Source organism: Triturus cristatus, chromosome 4_1, assembly GCF_964204655.1.
Source record: "Triturus cristatus chromosome 4_1, aTriCri1.1, whole genome shotgun sequence".
Classification (NCBI taxonomy): Eukaryota; Metazoa; Chordata; class Amphibia; order Caudata; family Salamandridae; genus Triturus; species Triturus cristatus.
Genome location: NC_140585.1, coordinates 102630525 through 102658039, shown reverse-complemented (window position 1 = coordinate 102658039; position 27515 = coordinate 102630525). Strand labels below are relative to the sequence as shown.

The following is a 27515-nucleotide window of genomic DNA, read 5'->3' as shown; positions in this document are numbered from 1 at the left end:
AGAGTACACCTGCTAACCCTCACTAAACTGCAGGCCCCTCACAAAGAACCCTTCCCCAGAGTACACCTGCTAGCCCTCAATCAACCGCAGATCCCTTACAAAGAACCCTCCCCAGAGTACACCAGCTAACACTCACTGAACTGCAGACCCCTCACTAAGAACTCTGCCCCAGAGTACACCTGCTAACCCTCACAAAACTGCAGGCCCCTCACTAAGCTCACTAAACTGCAGGCCCCTCACCAAGAACCCTCCCCAGAGTACACCTGCTAACACTCACTGAACCGCAGGCCCCTCACAAAGAACCCTCCCCAGAGTACACCTGCTAACCCTCACTAAACCGCAGGCCCCTCACAAAGAACCCTCCCCAGAGTACACCTGCTAACCCTCACTGAACTGAAAGACCCTCACAAAGAACCCTCCACAGAGTACACCTGCTAACCCTCACCGAACCGCAGGCCCCTCACAAAGAACTCTTCCCCAGAGTACACCTGCTAACACTCACTGAACCGCAGGCCCCTCACAAAGAACCCTCCCTAGAGTACACCTGCTAACCCTCACTGAACTTCAGACCCCTCACTAAGCTCACTAAACTGCAGGACCCTCACTAAGCTCACTGAACTGCAGGCCCCTCACCAAGAACCCTCCCCAGAGCACACCTGCTAACCCTCACTGAACCGCAGGCCCCTCACAAAGAACCCTCCCTAGAGTACACCTGCTAACACTCACTGAACCGCAGGCCCCTCACCAAGAACCCTCCCCAGAGTACACCTGCTAACCCTCACTGAACCGCAGGCCCCTCACAAAGAACCCTCCCTAGAGTACACCTGCTAACACTCACTGAACCGCAGGCCCCTCACAAAGAACCCTCCCCAGCGTACACCTGCTAACCCTCACTAAACCGCAGGCCCTCACAAAGAACCCTCCCCAAAGTACACCTGCTAACCCTCACTAAACCGCAGGCCCCTCACAAAGAACCCTCCCCAGAGTACACCTGCTAACCCTCACTAAGCTGCAGGCCCCTCACAAAGAACCCTCCCCAGAGTACACCTGCTAACCCTCACTGAACGACCCTCACAAAGAACCCTCCCCAGAGTACACCTGCTAACCCTCACTGAACCGCAGGCCCCTCACAAAGAACCCTCCCCAGAGCACACCTGCTAACCCTCACTAAACTTCAGACCACTCACCAAGAACTCTGCCCCAGAGTACACCTGCTAACCCTCACTGAACCGCAGGCCCCTCACAAAGAACCCTCCCCAGCGTACACCTGCTAACCCTCACTAAACTGCAGGCCCCTCACAAAGAACCCTCCACAGAGTACACCTGCTAACCCTCACTAAACCGCAGGCCCCTCACAAAGAACCCTCCCCAGAGTACACCTGCTAACCCTCACTAAAATTCAGACCCCTCACCAAGAACCCTTCCTCAGAGTACACCTGCTAACCCTCACTAAACTGCAGGCCCCTCAGAAAGAACCCTCCCCAGAGTACACCAGCTAACACTCACTAAACTGCAGGCCCCTCACAAAGAACCCTCCCCAGAGTACACCTGCTAACCCTCACTGAACTGCAAGACCTCACAAAGAACCCTCCACAGAGTACACCTGCTAACCCTCACTGAACTTCAGACCCCTCAATAAGAAATCTGCCCCAGAGTACACCTGCTAACTCTCACTAAACTGCAGGCCCCTCACAAAGAACCCTCCATAGAGTACACCTGCTAGCCCTCACTCAACCGCAGGCCCCTTACAAAGAACCCTCCCCAGAGTACACCTGCTAACCCTCACTAAACTGCAGGCCCCTCACTAAGCTCACTAAACTGCAGGCCCCTCACTAAGCTCACTGAACTGCAGGCCCCTCACCAAGAACCCTCCCCAGAGTACACCTGCTAACCCTCACTCAACCGCAGGCCCCTCACAATGAACCCTCCCCAGAGTACACCTGCTAACCCTCACCAAACTGCAGGCCCCTCACTAAGCTCACTAAACTGCAGGCCCCTCACTAAGCTCACTGAACTGCAGGCCCCTCACCAAGAACCCTCCCCAGAGTACACCTGCTAACCCTCACTGAACTGCAAGCCCCTCACTAAGAACTCTGCCCCAGAGTACACCTGCTAACACTCACTGAACCGCAGGCCCCTCACAAAGAACCCTCCCCAGAGTACACCTGCTAACCCTCACTAAGCTGCAGGCCCCTCACAAAGAACCCTCCCCAGAGTACACCTGCTAACCCTCACTGAACTGAAAGACCCCTCACTAAGAACTCTGCCCCAGAGTACACCTGCTAACCCTCACTCAACCGCAGGCCCCTCACAAACAACCCTCCCCAGAGTACACCTGCTAACCCTCACTGAACCGCAGGCCCCTCACAAAGAACCCTCCCTAGAGTACTCCTGCTAACACTCACTGAACTTCAGACCCCTCACTAAGAACTCTGCCTCAGAGTACACCTGCTAACTCTCACTAAACTGCAGGCCCCTCACAAAGAACCCTCCATAGAGTACACCTGCTAGCCCTCACTCAACCGCAGGCCCCTTACAAAGAACCCTTCCTCAGAGTACACCTGCTAACACTCACTGAACTGCAGACCCCTCACTAAGAACTCTGCCCCAGAGTACACCTGCTAACCCTCACAAAACTGCAGGCCCCTCACTAAGCTCACTAAACTGCAGGCCGCTCACTAAGCTCACTGAACTGCAGGCCCCTCACCAAGAACCCTCCCCAGAGTACACCTGCTAACACTCACTGAACCGCAGGCCCCTCACAAAGAACCCTCCGTGAGTACTCCTGCTAACACTCACTGAACTTCAGACCCCTCACTAAGAACTCTGCCCCAGAGTACACCTGCTAACCCTCACTAAACTGCAGGCCCCTCACAAAGAACCCTTCCCCAGAGTACACCTGCTAGCCCTCAATCAACCGCAGATCCCTTACAAAGAACCCTCCCCAGAGTACACCAGCTAACACTCACTGAACTGCAGACCCCTCACTAAGAACTCTGCCCCAGAGTACACCTGCTAACCCTCACAAAACTGCAGGCCCCTCACTAAGCTCACTAAACTGCAGGCCCCTCACCAAGAACCCTCCCCAGAGTACACCTGCTAACACTCACTGAACCGCAGGCCCCTCACAAAGAACCCTCCCCAGAGTACACCTGCTAACCCTCACTAAACCGCAGGCCCCTCACAAAGAACCCTCCCCAGAGTACACCTGCTAACCCTCACTGAACTGAAAGACCCTCACAAAGAACCCTCCACAGAGTACACCTGCTAACCCTCACCGAACCGCAGGCCCCTCACAAAGAACTCTGCCCCAGAGTACACCTGCTAACACTCACTGAACCGCAGGCCCCTCACAAAGAACCCTCCCTAGAGTACACCTGCTAACCCTCACTGAACTTCAGACCCCTCACTAAGCTCACTAAACTGCAGGACCCTCACTAAGCTCACTGAACTGCAGGCCCCTCACCAAGAACCCTCCCCAGAGCACACCTGCTAACCCTCACTGAACCGCAGGCCCCTCACAAAGAACCCTCCCTAGAGTACACCTGCTAACACTCACTGAACCGCAGGCCCCTCACCAAGAACCCTCCCCAGAGTACACCTGCTAACCCTCACTGAACCGCAGGCCCCTCACAAAGAACCCTCCCTAGAGTACACCTGCTAACACTCACTGAACCGCAGGCCCCTCACAAAGAACCCTCCCCAGCGTACACCTGCTAACCCTCACTAAACCGCAGGCCCTCACAAAGAACCCTCCCCAAAGTACACCTGCTAACCCTCACTAAACCGCAGGCCCCTCACAAAGAACCCTCCCCAGAGTACACCTGCTAACCCTCACTAAGCTGCAGGCCCCTCACAAAGAACCCTCCCCAGAGTACACCTGCTAACCCTCACTGAACGACCCTCACAAAGAACCCTCCCCAGAGTACACCTGCTAACCCTCACTGAACCGCAGGCCCCTCACAAAGAACCCTCCCCAGAGCACACCTGCTAACCCTCACTAAACTTCAGACCACTCACCAAGAACTCTGCCCCAGAGTACACCTGCTAACCCTCACTGAACCGCAGGCCCCTCACAAAGAACCCTCCCCAGCGTACACCTGCTAACCCTCACTAAACTGCAGGCCCCTCACAAAGAACCCTCCACAGAGTACACCTGCTAACCCTCACTAAACCGCAGGCCCCTCACAAAGAACCCTCCCCAGAGTACACCTGCTAACCCTCACTAAAATTCAGACCCCTCACCAAGAACCCTTCCTCAGAGTACACCTGCTAACCCTCACTAAACTTCAGACCCCTCACTAAGAACCCTTCCCCAGAGTACACCTGCTAAGCCTCACTAAACTGCAGGCCCCTCAGAAAGAACCCTCCCCAGAGTACACCAGCTAACCCTCACTGAACTTCAGACTCCTCACCAAGAACTCTGCCCCAGAGTACACCTGCTAACCCTCACTAAACTGTAGGCCCCTCACAAAGAACTCTGCCCCAGAGTACACCTGCTAACCCTCACTAAACTGCAGGCCATCACTAAGAAGTCTGCCCCAGACTACACCTGCTAACCCTCACTGAACTTCAGACTCCTCACCAAGAACTCTGCCCCAGAGTACACCTGCTAACCCTCACTGAACTGCAGGCCCCTCACAAAGAACCCTCCCTAGAGTACACCTGCTAACCCTCACTGAACTGCAGGCCCCTCACAAAGAACCCTCCCCAGAGTACACCTGCTAACCCTCACTAAACTGCAGGCCCCTCACAAAGAACCCTTCCCCAGAGTACACCAGCTAACCCTCACTAAACTGCAGGCCCCTAACAAAGAACTCTGCCCCAGAGTACACCAGCCAACCCTCACTGAACTTCAGACCCCTCACTAAGAACTCTGCCACCAGAGTACACCTGCTAACCCTCACTGAACTGCAGGCCCCTCACAAAGAACCCTCCCCAGAGTACACCTGCTAACCCTCACTGAACCGCAGGCCCCTCACAAAGAACCCTCCCTAGAGTACACCTGCTAACACTCACTGAACCGCAGGCCCCTCACAAAGAACCCTCCCTAGAGTACACCTGCTAACCCTCACTGAACTGAAAGACCCCTCACTAAGAACTCTGCCCCAGAGTACACCAGCCAACCCTCACTGAACTTCAGACCCCTCACTAAGAACTCTGCCACCAGAGTACACCTGCTAACCCTCACTGAACTGCAGGCCCCTCACAAAGAACCCTCCCCAGAGTACACCTGCTAACCCTCACTAAACCGCAGGCCCCTCACAAAGAAGCCTCCCTCAGAGTACACCTGCTAACCCTCACTGAACTGCAGGCCCCTCACAAAGAACCCTCCCCAGAGTACACCTGCTAACCCTCACTGAACTGCAGGCCCCTCACAAAGAACCAGTGCCAAGGAGAGGAGAAGGAACTTTCAAAGGACTTTCATCATCTTGCAGAATATTACTCCAAGGGCATGAACTTGTGCTTGCCTCCTGCCGAAGTCTCAGGGACAACAGACTTCACCATCAGCCCCCCTCTGAATTTCCTTGCGGGGAATTTTATCTGCAGAAGTCTGTGTGTCGCTGAGAGCTGGAAGCGCGACAAGAAGCGTGTCGCCTCCGCCGCTGTAGTCGTCGCATCGCTGGAGAAGCCTGCCTCCGCATCTCCCCAGAAGCGTGCCGCCGCAACAGGTGTCTGCCGACGAATCACCGGAGAAGCGTGTCGCCAACGTGAGGGTCGCCGTCGCATCACCGGAGAAGAGTGTTGCAGGGCCTGTAGTGGCTCCAAAGTACAGAGTTCACCACAAGGCTGCCACGGCGTGCACACACCGGCTTAACATCTCATCAAGGGCGCCATCTTATTGCATCGCACCGGGCTGTCGCATCACAACCGGGCCGCGGTACGAGAATCTACGCTTTACCTCTTCTCCGGTAAGGATCAAGACGCATCCCCATCCCTGCGCAAGCATTGAGGCGCGACGCATCGTCTCCCCCGAAGCAAGGAACCAACGCATCTCCAACGCTGTGAGCCTTTTGTTGATTTTGCGTTACTTTTGTGAGAACTGTGTCGCATTTACCATCAACTTGAACTAAGTAAATTCTACCATCTTTAAGCCAATTTTGAGTACAGTATTGTGGGTTTTTGTCGTTTGTGGTCTTGAGTCAAATTAATTTAAAGAAAACTTATTTTTATAAAACCTGTGTGGTGTCCATCTGTAGTGTTTTCACTGTATTACTGTATGTGTTCACAAATGCTTAACACACTGCCTCTGAGATAAAAAGCCGGTCAGCTCGTGCCAAGCTACCAAGGGGGTTAGCAGGGGTTATCCAGCAGTGTAATCCAGGGATTCTTCTCCAGAGTACACATGCTGCGCCCTACTGATCTACAGCCCCTCGGAGGACTTTACCCCAAGGGACAGGTGCTGCCCTCAGTAAACCTATGGATGTTCGTTGAGAACTCTTACCAAAGTACACAAACTGCACCCCAAGAACGCTTCACCAAAGTACAAGTGCAGCTCCTTATTAGACTGCAGCGTCCCCAGGGGCTCTACTCTCATAGTACAGGTGCTGTCCCTTACTAGACTGCAGACTCCACAAGGGGTCTACCCTCAAAATACAAGTGCTGTCCCTTACTAGACTGCAGTCTCCTCAAGGGTTCTACTCTCAAAGTACAGGCGCTGTCCCTTACTAGACTGGAGCCTCTTCGAGGGCTCTGCTCTCAACGTACAGGTGCTGTCCCTTACTAGACTGCTGTCTCCTCAAGGGGTCTACTCTCATAGTACAAGTGCTGTCCCTTACTAGACTGAAGCCTCCTCAAGGGTCCTACTCTCAAAGTACAGGCGCTGTCCCTTACTAGACTGCAGACTCCTCAAGGGTTCTACTCTCAAAGTACAGGCGCTGGCCCTTACTAGACTGACGCCTTATCAAGGGTTCCACTCTCAAAATACAGGCGCTGTCCGGCAGCATCCCCAGGGGCTCTACTCTCAAAGTACAGGTGCTGTCCCTTACTAGACTGCAGCCTTCTGGCACTGCTCTCAAAGTACAGGTGCTGTCCCTTACTAGACTGCAGCCTCCTCGGGGGCTCTGCTCTCAAAGGACAGGTGCTGTCCTTTACTAGACTGCAGCCTCTTCAAGGGTTCTACTCTCAAAGTACAGGCGCTGTTCCTTACTAGACTGCAGCCTGCTCGGGGGCTCTGCTCTCAAAGTACAGCTGCCGGCCCTCAGTAAGCCTATGGGTGTTTGTCAAGAACGCTCTCCCCAGAGGACACATCCTGTCCCCACTAAACTGCAGACGCTTTTCCAAGATCTCCACCCGTAGGGCATCGAGGCGCTTTACTTTCAACCTTTAAGTACAGAAGCAGCGCGTTCACAAAACCTAGGGGTCTTTACCATGCACTCTACCCCTGACGTAGGCGAGCTGTCCCACCCTAAACGACAGGATCTTCCAAGAACTCAGTCTCTGTGGTTCTTAAAGACGGCCTGTTCATTTCATCAATCCCCTCGCACCGCTCCCCCCCCCCACACAAAGTACAGGAGTACCTCTCTATCCCTCAGACGTCCAAGGAGTAGAGGCGCCCTCAGCTCACCTGCCCTCAGGCGCCTAAGTAAGGATTCTACTTCTTCAAGGCACTTCTACCCTGCATGTGACCGGCGGGGGGAGGGGTGGATACCAGTGCTCAACCCGGGCTCGTCGTCCTCTTCCGTACTCCTAGTGCTTGAATTCGGAGATGGAGTAAACAGTCCCAACTTACCACCCAGAGTGGCCGGAAGGATGCTCAGAGTGTAAGTGCTGGCTGCTGACGTAAATGTTGTTCAGCAGACCCCCAAACAACTCTGAACCAGCCTCCCACCCTAACGAGGTTGGTAAACCGAGCACCAGTAAATTGGGCATCAGTAACACCTGTTATTTACAGCGCCTAGAAAGGGCTGAAATGAGGTATGCGCTGCATAAAAAGTTGCTGTCTGACTCGCGCAGATACTCCACAACCAGGAACCCACAGGGGTCTTCAGACACCACAGCCATCGGACACAACCCCTCTCCTCCCTGTAACAACAGCGCGGGGGGCGCCGGTAGGCTCACCTGTGTCCTGCCGGAACTGGTGCATGGACTGCAGGTCCAGAATGTAGGGGGCCAGCCTGGGGTCGGCCTGTCCCAGGGCCACGCTGCCCCCGCGGGGGCTGGCCCGGATCACCGACTCGATGTGCAGGCTGACGGCCGGGCTGTAGGGCCTCCATCGTCCGTGCTCGTTCAGCCACTCCCAGACCACCACGGCCGAGGCCAGCAGCATCCTGCGGCCGGTCGAGGGCTCGGGGGGCTCCAGGGGGGGCGGGTGTGGGGGCAGGAGCGGAGAAGTGGGCACCGGGGGCAGCTATCAGCCGGAGGGGCTCATGTTCACGAGTAGTGGCCTGGTCGTGGTACCCAGCTCCTAGGTCCAGATGTAGCGCTTCGACACAGCGCCTAGGTCCAGGTGTAGCACTCCGTGTGCCATGGAAGCCGCATTCCTGCTCGAAATGCTCAGCAGCACGTGCACCGGGTGCCCTGAGGCATCCCGCGGACTCGCGAGGCGCCCGGAGGCGATCAGGTGGGCGCTGTGCGTCCCCTGCAACAGCAACAACACGATCCTCCAATGGGGTCACACGTGATGGGGTTTGCTCGGCGGATACCGGGACACAGGAAAGACAACACTTGTGCCCCGATACTGTCCACGGTACCAGGCACGGACTGGGCAGGATTCCCTGGTTTTCTCCGATGCCCACAGGTTGGTGCCCTGGAAGCCTTCCTCTGCTCTGTTGTTGTTGAAGCTCCTCTTCTTCCTGCTTCTGGGCGCCGTCCCTGCCTCCCCCGGCTCCGGTTTCAATGCACGGGGTGTGCCCCCCCGCTCGGGGTGTGTTGCAATCTGCAACCTGATTGCTGGGCTGTGCGGAGGGGGAGTGACTCAGCCCCACCCCTTTGATTTTCTCGCTCTTTTGTGTGTCTGAGGCTTTTTTCCTCCCAGTGTGTGTGTTGGGGGGGGAAGGAGGGCGGTTTACAACCAGTTGAACCCTCCGCTCTCTCCCCGACGCTGTCACGCACCTCAATGCATCGGCCCAGACGGGATTTCATGCTCCAGTTTTCACGCCCCCCTCTCCCGCCCTCCCCACCCGTGTTCGCTCCGCCCCCTTCAGGCTTTGTGCATTTTTTTCATAATTTGCCGGGCTTTCCTTTTACAAAAAAATGCAGTGTGATCCGAAATGCATTCAAACACTTTCGAGGCCGCCTCGGATTAGGAACCTGAGATGGCGTCGGATGGGCAGCTCGGGTGGCACCTGTTGGATTTCACCTCCTTCGGGGGCCGTACCGGCAGAGAAGGGGCAAACACAGCCCCTTCTCCCGCAAAACACGCACTAGCGCTGGCTGCAAACTCCGAGAGGACAAAAGTAATGAGGCAGCGGCACCTGCAGGATGGTATAAGTATTGCAAGGGAAGAGAAGGACCTGTTGGGTCAAATACCACACAAACATACAAAGTGCCCTTATAGAAGGCACAACAAACACTACAATTGTCCCAGACGCAGGTAGAATAAGTTTCAAGCAGTGAACTGGTTGTCAACTGGTGCAATGTTCTGCGTTGCGTCTAATGAAATGGAGGTAGTGTTGTCCTAACCCAGAGAGGTGAGAGAGCATGTTCATAATGCATGGGTTTAGCAACAGTGTCTTTAGCTAAAATGCCTTTGAAGGAGAAGGCCTTTCAGTTTGTTTTGAAGATCACCACTGAGGAGGTGGTGCTTGGGTAAGGAGCTAATGCGTTCCAGATTCTGGTTGTGTTATTTGAGGACATTTGATACCATAAAGGTAATGGGCCATCACTAACATCTTTTGTCATTGAAAAGCTGGCTGGGAGAAGGTTTCAAAAGGTGAACGAAATGCCTACCGTACCAAATGAAGAGTCGGTCAGACAGTAGACAATACAAACCAATATCTGTTTATTCAGGTACACTCAGAGTGGAGCCCAGTCTGCCCAGTCTCTTAGGAGTGCTGCAGAGGGACTGACATCAGCAAGCATAAAGATACATTATGTACATTTCAGAACCAATAAAGGCACGCCCACAATGGAATTTTCCAGACAGATGCAGCTGAACGAAGGAGTACAGAAGATAAGTTTTGATTCTGAGGCCGGGCACACACTATCTCCTACTCAAGGTCGTTCTGCCCGTGCCTGCCACTAGACAAGTGGGAGAAGGCCTCTATCTAGCTGGAAAGATATGCGCTAATAAGAACAGTCTATTCATTAGTGAAGCAAAACTCAACCTCGGGAAGGGAAACTTAACAGGGTCCTTTTCTCGGAAATAACTAGGGATAAGTTTCGATTATAACTCAAAATGGTGCTGACATAGAAAATGGCGCAGCGAATGCTAACATACATAGAACAATTCGCAAACACAAATATTTCTATTCTAACAGACCCTCCTTTTAGCATGAGCTAAGCATTTTCTAGTAATAACAAAAAGCATAAACATCAATAAAACAATGGTCATAAGTAATCTTCTTAGGAGCACTCCATATCGTCAGCATCAGGAAGGGAGACCGTAAAGAGGGAAGAAGTCTCGAAAATGCCCTTTTTTTGTCTGGACCATAATTGTAACATTGGTGTCATGAATCAATATTTTCCTCATAGGAGCTAGAATGGTGGTGCAATAAGAACAACTGCGGCATTAGGACGTACCATTTGCTGACTCCCAGGTTGCTCCATTAGTCCTTCCCATTCTATGAAGCACAAGCGTCACCTCACACCAACTAGTGGCTACTGACTGCTCACTTGAGCGGGATCCGAGACGAGCGGGTGGAGAGACGGTGAGACGGTGCTGTGCTGTGTGGAGCGGTCGGCTCCGGGAGGAGAGCAAAGAGCACTTCTACTGGTGGTGGATTTTCCGGTTCAACGAGTCGTCGTTTCTGTGACGTTTCTGTTGCTCGGCTCAACGAGGGGAGTGGCTGCCAGAGAGGCAGTGTAACAGTGAAGCGGCGAAGAGAACGGCAGGACGAGCAGCGGGGAGCGAGAGTGGAATGCGGCCGCGTGTTGGAGCTTCACATGAGATACTCTCGGCGCTCTCAGGGTAGCCGTTTCCTGAAATTGCTGCTCCCCTGTGCCACAGCCATAGCTGCCACCGCAGCTGCCACTGGTGAGCAAAAATACGATGGATTTAGGCCCAGATCTCTGTACTGGGGTGAATGTATGACATTGTTCTGCATTCTGTCCATCAACTGTTGTTTTTGCATTTGTCACCCTGTGTGGGATGGGTATGCCCAGACGTGGGTCCCCTCCTCTCCATGCCACTGGAGTCAAGCTATCCTGGCTGATGAGGGCTGAAAGCTCGAAACCGGTCCTAGGATGCATGTTTCCAGTCCAGAGAGGACCTGGCCTGGCAGTTCGGGCTGGACTGTTCCCATGGGGCACAGGGTCAAGACTGATTTGCATATGGCTGGGTTCAAACTGGAACGGCATGGTGAGCAAAAAAACGATGGATTTAGGCCCAGATCTCTGTACTGGGGTGAATGTATGACATTGTTCTGCATTCTGTCCATCAACTGTTGGTTTTGCATTTATCAACCCGAGTGGGAAGGGTATGCCCAGACGTAGGTCCCGTGCTCTCCATGCCACTCGAATCAAGCTATCCTGGCTGAAGAGGGGTGAAACCCTAAAACCGGTCCTAGGATGCTTGTTTCCAGTCCAGGGAGGACCTGCCTTGGCAGTTCGGGCTGGACTGTACCCATGAAGCACAGGGTCAAGACTGATTTGCATATGGCTGGGTTCAAACTGGAACGGCATGGTGAGCAAAAAAACGATGGATTTAGGCCCAGATCTCTGTACTGGGGTGAATGTATGACATTGTTCTGCATTCTGGCCATCAACTGTTGTTTTTGCACTGATTGATTGAAGGCACCAGTTCCACATTTCGTGCTCCATAGTGAACCGTCCGGTGCTAACTAGACCCTACTGGGATCGGCCTCTGGGAAGAGGAGAAAGTGGTGGACTTGCTTGCAGGGACAACACACGTGAGTATCTACTTTGTCCGAGAAGCAGATTCAGATCTAGATCCAGTCCAGGTTTCCCAGCGCACCGGAGCAAGGGCGGAGGCGGCAGGACGCGAATAGCAGCAGTGGCAGTAGGTGGGGATACCGGATTGCACCGTACCACCCTGAGTGAGCTGCGAGTGGGAGTTGGATCCAGAGAGGCGGATGGTAGCTGAGGAGTTTACGTGGGGGTCTGCCTGGCCCTAGTCGCAGCCACACGGCTCCCGCAGCCCCGGCAGTTCTTCTAAGGGCCCTTCCAGCGGTCAGTGGACGACCAGTGACCGCGACCGAGGCAGCAACGAGGCTCGAGCAATGCCCCCTGGCCTTCCCATTCCCCTCTGCCCCCATCATGCCCAGGCTGCCCTAACTTGTTGCTTATCCTGCAATCTTTACAAACAGTGGCCGGAATCAATCCCTGGTCTCGTTGTAGCCGATGCTGCAGCGCAGGGCAGGTCCACTTAGACCCCAGTGAGGCCTGGCGTGGCTGGATGCCCCCCGCCATAGGACTTTCGGCGGCCATCTTGGCTGGAGCCACCCCGGTGGGGGAGCTGCAGTGGCACCTGCGGCCAGGAGCGGAGGCTGTCGGGTCCATCATCTGCCGTCCTTGTCACCGTGCAGAGAGGTGCAGCACTTCGAAGGTGATCGGCAGAGAGGTGCGCTCAAGGTAGACGAGCACCGTACGTCATGGGAAGCAGGGCTGACTGCAGGAATTGCTCTGAATCATCCTGCCCTCCAGGGGCCTTATAAAGCCTCCTTGAGTTAAATCCCTGAGCTAGTGACAATTGACCTTGGCCCGCACGGGGAGAAGTTGCCTGTCTCGGCTCACCCTCGGAGGGCTAATATTTTGGGTGTGCTGCAGGGGGCCAGTGGTTGCAGGAAAATCGAGGTACAAGGATTGGACCTCGGTGCTGGAAGCCGAGTGAACAGTTGGCATCCAAGTCCTTGCGCGGTGGTGTGGCTAGCGGTGGTGTGGCTCACGGGGGAGAAAACAGGCGAAAACAACAGCCCAAAGATCATTCAGCCACCCCGCTAGGACCCAAGGGATAGACATCAGCCTTGCTCAAACTCTAAACCCCAAGGAGAAAGTTTAAGTCTACTGTCTTATATACACTATGGCACTATATAACCACTGTATCAACAAAAAGGAAGAGGGGGGGACCAGGAGCTGGTTAATGGTCCAGTGCCTATGCTCCGGAAAGTCAATGAGGTAATCACTAGAAGGCACTGTTCCGGGGTGGGTATGGTCGTGAGTCAACCAAGTCCAACCACAACAAGAGAAAAGAAAAAGAGATAGATCTAAGGGTCTTTGGTCTAGGGTGAGGTACTCCGGATGGGGGGAGACAGCAAAAGTGTCTCTTGTTGCCCTCACACACCCCGAAGGATGTCATGCTTCATCATCGGGCTGTGCTCATCGTCGGGCCGGCGGTGCAATGCCCTACGGGTCCCCCGAAGGGTCTCTTTAGCGGAGATCTTTTAGAGAGCTGCCGATGGGTGCATGCGGGTATGTGGAGGGAGAGTACCGGAGTCAGTGGTGAGGGTAGAGTGTGCAAAGATAAAAATACCTAAGGGTTACCTAGGGGAGTATTTTAATAAAGAGGTACCCTTGGTACAATAAAAATCGTGAGTAAATTGTTACTTTTCAAGACGTAATGTGTCTGTGGTAACTGGAGAAAATGGTCGACATGTTTCGCGCCTTTAAGTGGTCAAAATGATCCCTGGCGTTTCATCAGGACCAGTAGTGGTGAATAGTGTGGAAGAGGTGCACAGACTAAGTGTAGTGGGAGGGGTAATAATCACCCTCTCACTAGGCAACAGGGGGGGGGTTTAAGTGTCTCCTAAACAGGTAGTGTGTGATAAAGGAGTCTGTTGTGCCCCCTTTGCACTGGACGCCAGCTTCGAGCTGGCGTCTGGACCGGGCAGGTTTCCAGTGCCGTCACCTGAGCAACCCCCCTAGATGGTGTGGGCCTCCTACGCCGCTTTAAACTCAAGGAGTAATCCCAACTCTTTTTATAGGTCCAGTGCAAAGGGGGCACAACAGACTCCTTTATCACACACTACCTGTTTAGGAGACACTTAAACCCCCCCCTGTTGCCTAGTGAGAGGGTGATTATTACCCCTCCCACTACACTTAGTCTGTGCACCTCTTCCACACTATTCACCACTACTGGTCCTGATGAAACGCCAGGGATCATTTTGACCACTTAAAGGCGCGAAACATGTCGACCATTTTCTCCAGTTACCACAGACACATTACGTCTTGAAAAGTAACAATTTACTCACGATTTTTATTGTACCAAGGGTACCTCTTTATTAAAATACTCCCCTAGGTAACCCTTAGGTATTTTTATCTTTGCACACACTACCCTCACCACTGACCCCGGTACTCTCCCTCCACATACCCGCATGCACCCATCGGCAGCTCTCTAAAAGATCTCCGCTAAAGAGACCCTTCGGGGGACCCGTAGGGCATTGCACCGCCGGCCCGACGAGGAGCACAGCCCGATGATGAAGCATGACATCCTTCGGGGTGTGTGAGGGCAACAAGAGACACTTTTGCTGTCTCCCCCCATCCGGAGTACCTCACCCTAGACCAAAGACCCTTAGATCTATCTCTTTTTCTTTTCTCTTGTTGTGGTTGGACTTGGTTGACTCACGACCATACCCACCCCGGAACAGTGCCTTCTAGTGATTACCACTATATAACCACTGACAACCGGGCACACCTATTGAAGGATGACAAAAAAAAAGAAAAAGCCTTTTATCGCCGAGAAAACGCCCTAGTAAAGTCAATTCCCCCGACTCAACTATCACCCCGAATCCTAAGTAGTGCACGGAACACAGTCCCTGACAAAAAGTCCTTTTTAAAGTCTCCAGCAGCAGGTCCCATAACTCAATTTTTATATAAATGTCCCCCTAATGATGAGAGCTCCCCCGCCCCAACAGACCGATCTGGAAGGGCCAAGGCCAGTAATGGAATAAACCAATGGCCAGGGAGCCCTACCAACAACAAGTTCCTTGCAATACAAGTACAAAGTACAAATATCGGAAGCATAAACATCGAAAGACGCCGGTCTCAATCTTGCTCTTGGTTGTGTGGCCCCCCAGGAATTAAACATAGACATGCAAATGATCCACCCGTTGACACCACTGATCTAACTCGAGGAAACCACGTGCAGGTTTTGACAGCCCAAATACATCGCCAGCAACAACTTACTCTGCAGTCTCCTGTTCAGCCACCTCCCCTAGTACCCACAGGACCTGGACCAACTAAGAGGGAAGAGTCAGAGCGTCAACAAAACCTTGGGTATCTTTCACCGACAAAACCTGGAATCAAAGATACAAAGTACACTGGTGCTCACCCCAGAGCTCTTCAGAACGGCCAATGTAACCCTGTTTTCCCCCTCCCCTACACAAAGCTCTCAAAGCCATAGTCCTCATGATAGCAGTTTCATTATCGACCCAGGATCAACCTCACCCGGTGAAACAGTCCACTCCATGGCCAGGGCATTACTCTGGCAATCGAACAAAATGGAGTTGCAAATCGACCTCCTATCCACTATGGCTCAACGGCTAGTGGAACTGAGCAACAAGGTGGACTTCATAGAGAACGAGCTCAGTGTCAAACAGAATAACCGGCTTTGCACCTGTTCGTGTGCAGACCTCATGGATAAATGGGCAACACTTCCAAAAATTTTAACAGACCTGGTAGTCTCATTAAAGCTCAAACAGGATGCACCATGGGCCCGAAGAATAATAGTAGTACTGCACCAATCTCAAACCTCACCGACCTTCACAGTAACTCAGCCATAAACAATTCGGGCAACCCCTTAACAAAGCCAGACACTCAAGGACTTTTTGTATCCACTAAACTCTCCATCAGTCCACCCAGTCTCAATTCTAGCTCCCGAATCTTAAATCCAGGTAAGAACCTTGAGGGCAACGCCTCCATTCAGACAAGGAAAGAAGAACCTCTCTCTAGGAGGGCCAAGAAAAAATTAAAGAAACAAGAGAAAAAGGCCAAGGCCTCAATAAAGGTTGCCCTCTTATTACCAACCCATACTCAAAATTCACAAGTTGACAAAGACAAAACACTGTTCTATTCAATCTTCACTAAAAAGCACGACCCAAGCAACTCAACATCCACAGCACCAACCCCTTTGGATGCCAAACAAGAGACTGACAGGCCATTACAGCCAATTCCCCGAAGGGGGCACTCGCACAGCCCATCAGGCCCGGCAACAACAACTCAACTACCTCACTCATCAAACATCAAAAAGTTAGAGCAGAGAAGTCTACTATGCTCTACCAAGGAACAAGGACCCGACATCTGGGACAATATATCTCAGGGTCTCTTACCCCCGGACTCCCAGAGGCCCCGTTATCAAACTGCTCAGCCGTTCCAAAACCCCATCTACCGTCCAGAGCCACGCCAACGGGACCCACACCCAAACCTTAATTTAAGTATTGTACAGACGGGTCGAAGAATCCAGCCTAAAGCAAACCAAGACAGTAAAACTACTCATGAGGTAATCCTCACCCCCAGATACTTCTTTTAATGGCCAACATGACATCCTACATAGGGGCAACGTACTTCAACTTTTTAAGCATATCCCGACCCTCTCAGAAACACACTCAGATGACCTAGCCTGGGTTAAGTTCCTGAGTCTCTTCAGTGACTCTCACGGGGAATCAACCTCGATTGGGCTGAGTCATCACTCCCAGGTGGGGCTAACACCAGAAGAAATACCCCAAATGACTGAATGGGGTATTGGCATCGCTTTCCCCATACCCGAGAAATACCCACACGTACCAGCAGCAGCACCGCCAATGAAGGAAGTTCATTCGGTCCTAAGGGGGACAGCGAGCAATCAACCAGGGAAAAGCTCAGCCGCAGAGCCAAGTCTCTACAACGCCTACAGGATAATAAGTACGCTTGACCACAGGACAGTCCACATTAGTGGGCCAAAGCATACCTTCATGCATGGCACTCGGACTGGTCCAGAAGGCCAGCCACCACAACACCACCACAAACACTATAAATGCTGCTTGTCATCAGATCATGACCAGAACATCGGGAAACAACACAAAGCTGTCCATCATGTCCTGGAACGTTGCTGGGCTAAAAAGATTGCTTGGGTGCAATTCAGTAAGCAATTACCTTCGACAAAATGACAACCTGTGCCTACAAGAGGCATGGGCCACCGAACCTCTAATTCTCCCAGGCTTTTAAGAATTTCACTCTGCAGCCATAAAACGTAACATCTTCGAGAGAGCATCTAGTGGGCTCTCAATCTTTATTAACCAAGCCCGCAAAATAGAGGCAACCTTATTAACAACGATAACCGCCAATCTGCAAGCGGCACTGATCGGGGGATTAAAAAGCAACATCACAATTAGTCTCTTGTTAATTAACTGCTACGTCAACCCCGCCTCCCAGCAAAAAAAGCAAGTACTAAAAATATTGACAACAAAAGTGGACCACCTCATAAACAAATATGTCTCACACTTTCCAATTATTGTCGGGGACATGAACACCCAGGAGTTGGGGCACTCAAAAATGGACTCCCCAACCCAGACTGAAGCTGCCCCTCTGCAGCGGCTCCTTTTCACTCAAAATATGGTTTCTGCCCACACCATCAAAAAAATTGCGGATCCTCTCTGGCTTCCTCTCCCCACCTTCAGGGATAAGGCCACAATCGACTACAATTTTATTTCGGATAACCTGGTACCATACTTTAACAACTTTGAAGTGGGAAATAGGGACGAGAGTGACCACAGACCACTGAGGGTATCTCTTCAGCTAAACGGGAAACCCGCAAAACAACTGGAAACATTGGGGGTTTTAACTGGAGAAGAGCACCACGAAGTTCTGGGCAGAATAAAATGGGCCACAAATCTAGGTCTAAAATGCCTGGAGTGGATTATACATAAAGAGTCGTGCTCCATAGACATAAGCACTGTATTCCCCTGGGAGATCTGGAAAGCACTCCTAGTTGAATTAAAAACCGTTCTTGGGGGACAAACTAGAATCTCTAAAGCACAGGTCTCCTATCCCCAATGCCTCCCATCACAAATAAAACCAAGGGCCGTAGCTCAAACCAAGCATAGTCTCTCAAAGGCCTAGAAGGCAAGAAGAAAAGGAGACCCCAAATCCACAAACACCGGCAATAACAGCGCTTCGTACGGAGCACAGAAAGAAAGTATGGGAAACACGACTAAAGAAAATCGAGGCAGAGTAGCTGAAAATATTTAACCTTCTCAAAGAAAAGGGACACATCCAACTTTGGAGCTACATCGAGCAACATAGCCACATCGGTCAGATCAAGGAAAACGGGGTGGCAGCCTCTGAGTGGGTTAAATACGCAAAGCAACTGTATACAACACACCAGAACATGACTTATACCCAAACACAACAAACTCCCCCAGTAATACATAAAGGCGTCAAGACACCTGTCATCACTGAAGTCGAGATAACCAACCTGATTAAAAAATTGAGGACAGATGGTGCCCCAGGTCCAACGGAGTCCCTGCAGCATTGTATAAAGCCTCTCACGGATTCTGTTCAGAACAGTTAACATCACATTTCAAGTATGCATTTGCCACTTCTACCGTCCCATCGTCGTGGAAAGGCTCAATACTTTTACCCATTCATAAAAAAGGGGACTGCACGAAACCTGAAAACTACCAGCTTGTCGCTCTATTAGACATAGAAGTGAAAGCGTATGCCAGAATACTGTTGACAGAACTAGAAACTTGGGCAAAAGATCATAACACCCTTCCCTTCTTTCAATCCGGTTTCAGGCCCCAAAGATCCACCATAGCTCACACCTGTCACTCCGTGCGACCCAGCCATCCCAACTACCCCTGTTTTGCTGCTTCGTTGATTACAGTGCAGCCTTCAACCGAGTTGACCGTGGGAAGCTGTGGGGAAAACTGGACTCCTGGGGCGTTCTTCAAAAGCTGTTAAAGGCAATAATTGCCCTTCATGAGGGGACCTGGGTTCGCATCAAAACCAGCCAAACGACGGTAACAACTAAGGTTTCAACCAATAACGGCCTCAAACAAGGGTGTGTTCTTGCCCCTCTACTTCTTAATCTCTATATAGCCGACCTGGGAAAAGCCCTGGAGGGGGCACATCTACTAACACCAAGGCTGGGGAATGTGTGGCTCCAATTTCTCCAATACGCCGGTGACATAGTCATAATGGATCACACTAGGACAGGCCTACAGAAAGCCTTAGAAGCTCTGTACAGGTTTAACCACAAGAACAATCTCTTGGTGAACCAAGAGAAGACCAGGATAATTATCTGTGGGAAGTACCACCGAAAGAAGACAGCAGAATGGCACCTAGGTGACCTGCAGATCAGAACATGCAGAAGTTATGACTATCTGGGTCTCAGTTTATCGGAAGGGGTCAAACCCACAGCCCATCTGAAATATCTAAGGAGCAAGGGGGCCGGTATCATCTACAGTTTGAGAAATCTAAATCGACGACTACGTAGTCCGACTGCTGAACCCATCTTGAAAGTCTCACAAGCAAAACTAGTTCCCTCTCTTAACTACGGCCATCTAGTCTTCCCCGGAGCCTTCACCAAGTTCCTCACAAACCACCAAATTTCTGCCTATAAGAAGGTTCTAGGACTCCCACGACAGGCCAGGAAGGAAGAGTAAGGTTGAAGCTGGTATTCACCCGTCCGGACATTACCTATTCAGGGGATATTTTAAAATACTATATTAGCACCCTGCGTGCTCCAGCAACCTCTCTGAAAACGCAAATTAAAACAATCTTTGAAGAAGGTGGATCTCCATGGCAGGTTCAGCTGGCAGCAGCCACAAAATCGCTAGAAATAGACGTTCAAAACTTGCACAATTTAAACATTCCTGTAACCGCATGGAAAAGATCAGTGAATACACAGGTCAAGAAAATATCCTATGAAAGAGACCTGGAAAGCTTACAACATCAACCCAATCTCTCATCACTGGACATTTCCTACATAGTAGGAAAACCACAGCCTTACTTTGCGCAAGCACTGACAGTCCAGGCCCAGAAAAAAAATCACCTACATGAGACTTCTTGCATTGTCCATCGTGGACTTTAACCAAGCCTGGGCCCGGAAGGACAATACAGCCGTATGTCGACTTTGTAGTTACGATCATGAATCCTGGCTCCATCTGCTGAGCTGCTGCTCAAAGTTAGCTAGCGAGCGGCACCGACTGGTACTTCCCATCTGCAGGTCTCACGGCCTTGTACGATGCAGAGAAGCCTCAGACCTGTGTTTCTCTGCTAAAACAGCTCAAACAGTCGCGCGGCCAGGGAAATTTACAGAATAAATCCGGGCCGCACTGTCACAGAAAATCGAGTTACAAAAAGAAACCAGCCGGCTAGCAAGCAAGAGAGTCTTTGACAAAACTCCCCTCTAAGCTTTATGCACCTGCACTTTACTGCCAGTTTGGATAACTGTTTTTAATGTTTTAACTCCCTTATAATTTGTAGGAATTTGTGTGGGCTTTTAACTCTTTTTCCTTTTATAGATTATTGTAATGATTTTAAGTAATTGAACAATAAAGCTTAATACAATACAACAGAAGGGAAGTCACCGAACAAGAACACAGCAAGAGACCAAGATCACAATGAAATAACTCACCTTTTCAAGGATCCAACCCCAGCTGCCAACAAGAGACCAACTCCAGTTCCCACTTTCCATCCCTTTAACATTTTCTAACATGTCTAAAATGTGTTGGGTAATATTGTTTTCCATAATCGTGATCCCGACTACACACTGGTCTCCTACTAACGCGCACACACCACCACTCTTAGCTAGGATGAAATCGACTGCATATCTAGTTTGCTCTGGATATATTTGCATACTTTCCAATTGAGTGGTGATGTCACGCAAAGCTGCTACCGTGGAGTTAGACAATATTTGCAGCTTACATCTAAAATATTCTCTAGCTTTCTCAGCCCTGGCCATTGCAGTTCCACCAAATGTAATTATGGAGGAGAGGATGTATCCAAAAGTAATACAATTACTAGAGTTATTGACTTTGAGATCCGTCACTCCTTCACAGAATTCTTTGGTCAATGTCCTTTTGACCCATCTTACTTTAGGTCTAGCATGTTTGCAAGGTACACCCAAGAGCAGCACCATCCCAAGTCCACATCATTCTTACCATTATGAATATTAGAATACGTCCCATTGGACAGAAAGAAAACACCTGGGTGTGCATAAATCGGTCTGTCACAGTCCACAGCAGAATATCGGGAATTCCACCCTAAGGTACTGGGGTGCTTTGGACTTACAAAGGAATACGTGCCCTTAACCAATATTATCCCTGAACAATTGACATACAAGATAGAGTCAGTAAAATTAATAATTGGACAACAAGCAGGGTAATACCCAGCTTCTCGGGGAACTGTCAACTCCTTATACTGATAGCCCACCAGCGTTACTTTCTGTTTTTCCATATAGAAGTTGTTGCAATAACCCATGCCTCGTGGCTTTCTATGATAGAGACAAGGACCTGGATAGCCAAATCCAAATACCCCATGCACTTCTATGAAATCAAGGGGCAGAGTATAGGTATAATTGACAATGGGGCTGCTGTCCATGCTAGTGACAGATTCAGTGGGGTAACAAGCAGTCCCTTCTCCAAAAAAACTATTGTGTGTATCTAAAAACACATTGCTTGGGGCTGTCTTATATTTTCGGACTTGAGGACCAACCTATCCTTACCATGTAAAGGTACACTTTGATCACGTTCCAAAAGCCATAATACCCCACCCAAAATGAATAGCAACAAAATCACAAGAACAGCACATATAACTTTTCTCTTTGTGAACCAAAATACATGTGTATAAACAGGGGGAATCACTGGCCGCTCCTCAAACGGATACATGATGAATCATGGAAAAATAAAAAGGGGGGGAGGTAAAGTGCAAACAAATACACAAGTTCCCAGTGTCCGTCAGAGCCTCACAGGTACAGGCTCCTATTGTTCATCAATACATTGGCGCTCTTGAGCACCAATGGTGGAGCTTGCTCTGTCCTAAGCTTGTGTTCCCACGTCGACTAGGATAATATATCCCCCCAAGGGATACTTCGATCTATCCTGTCCAATGATCAAACTGTGCACAAAACTCTCATCACCCTAAACTAACACTGTTGGTACTATAGCAAAGTACAGCCTGACTTACACAGTCCATCCCTAACTAATCTTTCTTTTCTTTTAGTGCACTGTCCTCCAGCCGAGGGCGCAAACTGTACCTAGTGACTCCAGGCACCGAAGGATCAATGAAAAGAGGCTCCTGGATAGCTCGTATTTCCAGACTAACAGCTGCATTCAGCACATCGTCATTTTCCTTGTCCGTGTGCGTCCAGGTCAACTTAGCGTTGCTGAAAGGGACAAACTGAGTCACCGTCTCACACTCAGAGTCCCTACTCCATCCTTCAGCCACTGGTCGTATGGAAAGGCAAAGGGATTCTGCAAAAGTGAGTCGCATGTATCCAGTTATTATGGCCAGCGACCTTGACTGCGATGCATGTTGCTAAGAGGACCTGCTCTGGTCCCTTCCATCGCGGCTACAAACTTTTCTTCCGCTGGAAATTTTTAACCAAAATGAAATCTCCATGCTGAATGTCGAGTCCCGCCCCTCTGTTGTGACTGGCAGGGCTTCCCGGACCTGTTGGTGAATAGAACGCAATCTTTCAGTTAACTTGCTAAGATAATCGGTCAACAATGGATTCTCAATATCAGAGAACTGCCAAGGTCGCGGGACGCGCCAGACATTTGCCAGGTGTCCAAACACAACCTCATACGGTGACAATCCTGTCCTAGAATGTGCTGTCATTCTTGTTGACAAAAGAGCTAATGGTAAAGCATCTGGCCACTTTAACCCTGTGGTCTCCTGAATTTTTGCCAGTTTGAGCTTGAGAGTACCATTGTACTTCTGAACCAAACCTGCTGACTGTGGATGATTGGCAGCATGGAACGTTTGCTTTATGTGGAAACCATCACAAATTAATTTAATCACTTTTGCATTAAAATGACTTCCATTATCACTCTAAATCAATCAGGGCAAGCCGAAACGAGGAAAGAACTCCTTCAGGAGTACCTTTGTAGTTGTAATGGCGGCATTATCTTTAGAGGGATAAGCCTCAACCCATTTACTGAATGTACATACAACCACCAAAACATACTTTATATAATCCATCTGAAGGACTTCGAAAGGGTTAGTAGGGGGTGCAAAATTACCAGGCGGTGTCAGGGTAGCCTTTCCAGGATTGTGCATCATGCACACCATACAGTACTTCACTAAGTGTGGAGCTTTCTTGGGTATATTATAATTTTGCCATACAGGGTCTAACAGCTTACAAATACTCTTGGAACTGATGTGAGCTGCACTATGGGCCATTGTGACTACAGGAAGAACGTATGCATCTGGCAACATCCTTCTCTGCTTCCCTGACTTATCAATCCAACATCCCTCATCATTCAATTGTGCTGTACGTTCCTGTCACACTGCTAATTCTTCTACTGTGGCCTCACTGTGTATCTCCTTTACATTCTCAAGAGTGTACTCAAAAATGGCAACCTCAGGCACCCACATAGCCGGACGTGATTCAAACATTCTTTTCATCTTTGTCCGGGCAGTCTCCTTAGCTGTCCAATCTGCAAAGACATTTCCCCTACATACATCATCGGTGGCCTTCCGGTGGGTGCTACACTTTACTATGGCCAACTTCCTAGCGAGTGTCAAAGCAGATAAAAGTCTCAAAATAAGGTGCTCATTTTGGATTCTGGAACCATGGAAAGTAAAGAACCCTCTCTCTGCCCAGAGTCGCTCAAAATTATCTGCGACTTTGAAAGCGTACTGGCTGTCAGTAGAGATATTGACAACCAATCCCTCACTCAGTTCACAAGCTTGAATTAGGGCAGCTAGCTCAGCAGCTTGCACTGACTGATAAGGAACACGGAATGTCACTACCACAGTATGCAGTGTGGTAATAGCGTAAGCTGCAGTGGTGGTGCCATCTGGTAATTTAAAACAAGAGCCATCGACATATAGTTCCCCTTGTGGGTCAGAAAAGGGAACATTAGTCAAGTCTACCCATCCTTTCATCTCCTCTTCCGTCCGGAAGATACAATCATGCTTACCGACTTCATCACGCTTGGAAGAGAGGGGTACTAACGTGGCTGGATTCAGAGTAGCACATCTTCTGATCGTGGTATGTTCAGCAAGCAATGTGAATACATAGCCAGTAAGACGTGCATTGGTGAGATGCTGTGTCTTTGGCTTATTCAGAAGTGTATCCACAGCATGGGGTACCATGACTGTGAGGTCAGTATCAAGCACGGGTCCAGCCGATTGTCTGATCGAAGTGGCCACAGCCACGACCGCTCTCAGACAACTCGGGCTGGCACTCGCGACTGGGTCAAGGACAGCAGAGAAATAAGCACACAGCTGTTGTTTATCTCCAAATTGTTGTTTTAAAACAGAAAGCGCACAACCAGTCATCTCATGGACGTACAACACAAACGGTTTGTTGTAATTAGGGGTGCCAAGTACTGGAGCCGAACAAAGCGCAGTTTTCAATTGCTCAAAAGACTGCTGACATTCAGGTGTCCAAGGCAAAGGCTCATGCACTTCTTTCATTGTTAGCGCAAGCAAGGGCTTGATTAGTAGAGAATAACTAGGTATCCACTGCCGACAGTAGGAAGTGATACCTATAAAAGCACGCACATCTTTCTGATTGTGTGGAACGGGCATTTTAACAATGGTACTGATACGCTCAGGGGTCAATTTCCTACCCTCCTTTGACAGTAGGTGACCTAAATAGGTGACCTCCTACCAACAATACTGAAATTTAGAAAGGGAAACTTTATGTCCATGTTCAGCCAAATGCAACAGTAATTGAAGCGTACTATATTTACAACCCTGCTCTGTATCAGAAGCAAAAAGGAGGTCATCAACATACTGCACCAATACATTACCTGCAGGAAGCAAACGGGAATCCAACTGACTCTTTAAAGCCTGACTGTAAATACTTGGACCATCAGCATAGCCCTGAGGAGCTCAACAGAATCTGAAGTTCCTTCCAGCTAGGGTGAACTCAAACAGATATCTGCTATAAGGATGAATAGAAATACTGAAGAACGCGTTTTTCAAATCAATGACAGAAAATAATTTTGCAGTGGAAGGACTCATTGTCAAAAGAGTAGTAATGTCTGAGACCACTGGAAACTGGGGAACCACTATTTTATTAACTTCGTGCAAATCAATCGCAAAACAGTAAACATCTTCTTGATCATCAGGGGAACCCAAAGGCACCTGTATAAGAATCGGAAGAATGGTACTACAACAAATATTGGCAGACATCTCTTCCACTACTACTTTCTTAATCATATCCTGGATAATTTGTAACAGGGCCCGTTCACCCGCCTGAGGTATTTTATACTGAGGAATATGAGACAAAAAAGCATTTTCTTTAACCTGAATCGAAACCTGCGGTATATGCAGCAGTCCCACATCTGTATCACCAGTCACCCATAAAGTGGATGGTATGTTAGCAAATTCAACAGGAAGAGGGAAAGAGAGTCACTAAAGTCTAGTACTAACAAGTGGGCCCATCGTCATATAAACACCTCCTGAGGAACAATAAATAGTAGCTTGCAAGTTTTTCAACAAGTTTAAACCCATCAAATTTTCACCACAATTGGATGTCAGCAAAAATGAAGAATCTACAGTAAAAGGACCAATAGTCAATGCAAGGGGTCTTGAAATAGGGCTCACAATCAGTACACCTGAAAAACCTACTGAAACATTATTATGTCCAAACAGAGTCGCCCCAGGGACCATGTTTTGAGAAACAGAACTTTTTGTCACACCTGTGTCCACCAAATATTCCTTAGTCTAACCTTGTAGTTCCGCTGTTACATAAGACCCACGCTGGTCTACAGGTATCAGAACTGGTACCCCTCTCTGTCCCTGGCAATCCTAGCTAGAAAACATCCCTGTCACTTCATCCATATCATAGTCATCATGGTAGTACTGTCCATCACAAGGGTCATCAAAATAATTATTATCAGAACGACCCTGTGAGGCTGCAGCGCTCTGAGCCCTAAAAGCCTCACCAGCTCCATGACCCCTTCCACAAGAACCTTGTCCTCTTGGGACCGCCACCTTCTGCAAAAGCACGGGACACTCTCTATGCCAGTGACATTCCTCCTTACAATATGCACATTGATTTGGCTCCAAATGCGTTGTATTCGGCTGCCTATTAGTACGTGGAAGCTGCCTGGGAGGACCACCACGGCCTCTACCATTCCCTCTAAATGCTTGTTGCAACAACACCTTTGTCTTTAAATCCTTATGCTTTTTCTCTCTCCTCTCTTTCTCCTCATTGTCCCGATGTTCATAATCTTGAGCCATATTCAAAATAACAGAAGGGGAAGAGGTGGAACAGTCACTTTCAGAAGCCTGTAAACGAGTCGTAATTTTGGGAGGTAAATTAGAAACAAACCTGTTGACAACCAACCAAACACCTCCCTCGATAGACAGATCCTGTCCACTGTAATCCAGAAACGTATCCTCAAACCAAGTGAAGAAATCAGATACACTCTCATCTTTCTTTTGCCGATAAGCGCCAACTTATCCCAATCTACTTTCCTCTGCGGAATAAGAGAATGCATATATGTAATAATACGGCCTGGCAATGCTAGAATCTCCGCCCGAGGCTTATCACCTGGCTTTCTTTCCTGATCCCATGCTCTAATTTGATCCATGTACCACCCAATTCTGCAACATGATCTTGAGCATGAACCTGCCTCCAAATATTGACCGGAACAAGAAGACCAAAAAACATCTCAATATCAGCAAGAGTCATTACCTTTGAAGAGGCGGCTTCAGTCAATTCCTTATAATAAGCAGTAGTATTGTTCCTAGGATCAGGCAAATGGGTCATAAGAGACAAAACCTCACTCCTTTTCCACGGAGTATAAACCCATTGTTCTTGAAAGCGGACCGCTACACTTTCTTGAGTAACAGTACCACGCTGATCCATTAACTCTGGTATCTCTGGATGGTATATAGAATGAAGCTCTTGCATCGGAAACTGAGATACTGTAGTAGGACTCTTATCATGCAACCTGCCCCTATAGGCAACCAACGTAATGATGTTCCCAAAACCTTGGCCTGGGTCCAAACCGCATTAGGTGTCTCTGTCCCTGGGCTTCTCAGACTTATGTACTCTTTAAAACAGTATACATTCCTGGTGATGGTCTCTCATGCCTTTTGGGCCGTGACCATTGTTCCTTTCACAGCTTGAATTTTCCAGGGGTCTATCTCAAAAGGAAGCGTGAATTTTCCCTGGGGACTGCGGGTCTTCACCATGACGGCATCGCCAACAGCAAAGGATTTTGTCTTTGCGCGACAGATCCTGGACATGTGGTCATTCTTGGCCTGCCTTTGCCTCAGTTTCACCGCAA

General features: G+C 49.8%; 2 protein-coding genes across 3 annotated transcripts in view; one reads left to right on the top strand and one right to left on the bottom strand.

The window, feature by feature from the left end:
- The window catches only part of DTX4 (deltex E3 ubiquitin ligase 4), an 87647-nt gene extending 78831 nt beyond the window's left edge, over positions 1-8816 (bottom strand). The window contains exon 1 of the mRNA XM_085651746.1: positions 8062-8816. Within this exon, the coding sequence (XP_085507872.1) occupies positions 8062-8269 (208 nt within the window). The 5' untranslated portion in view covers positions 8270-8816. The remainder of the gene's footprint in view (positions 1-8061) is intronic.
- Positions 1-27515, top strand: part of CENPQ (centromere protein Q) — a 227049-nt gene that overhangs the window by 31924 nt on the left and 167610 nt on the right. The gene's annotated exons all lie outside the window — the stretch shown is intronic.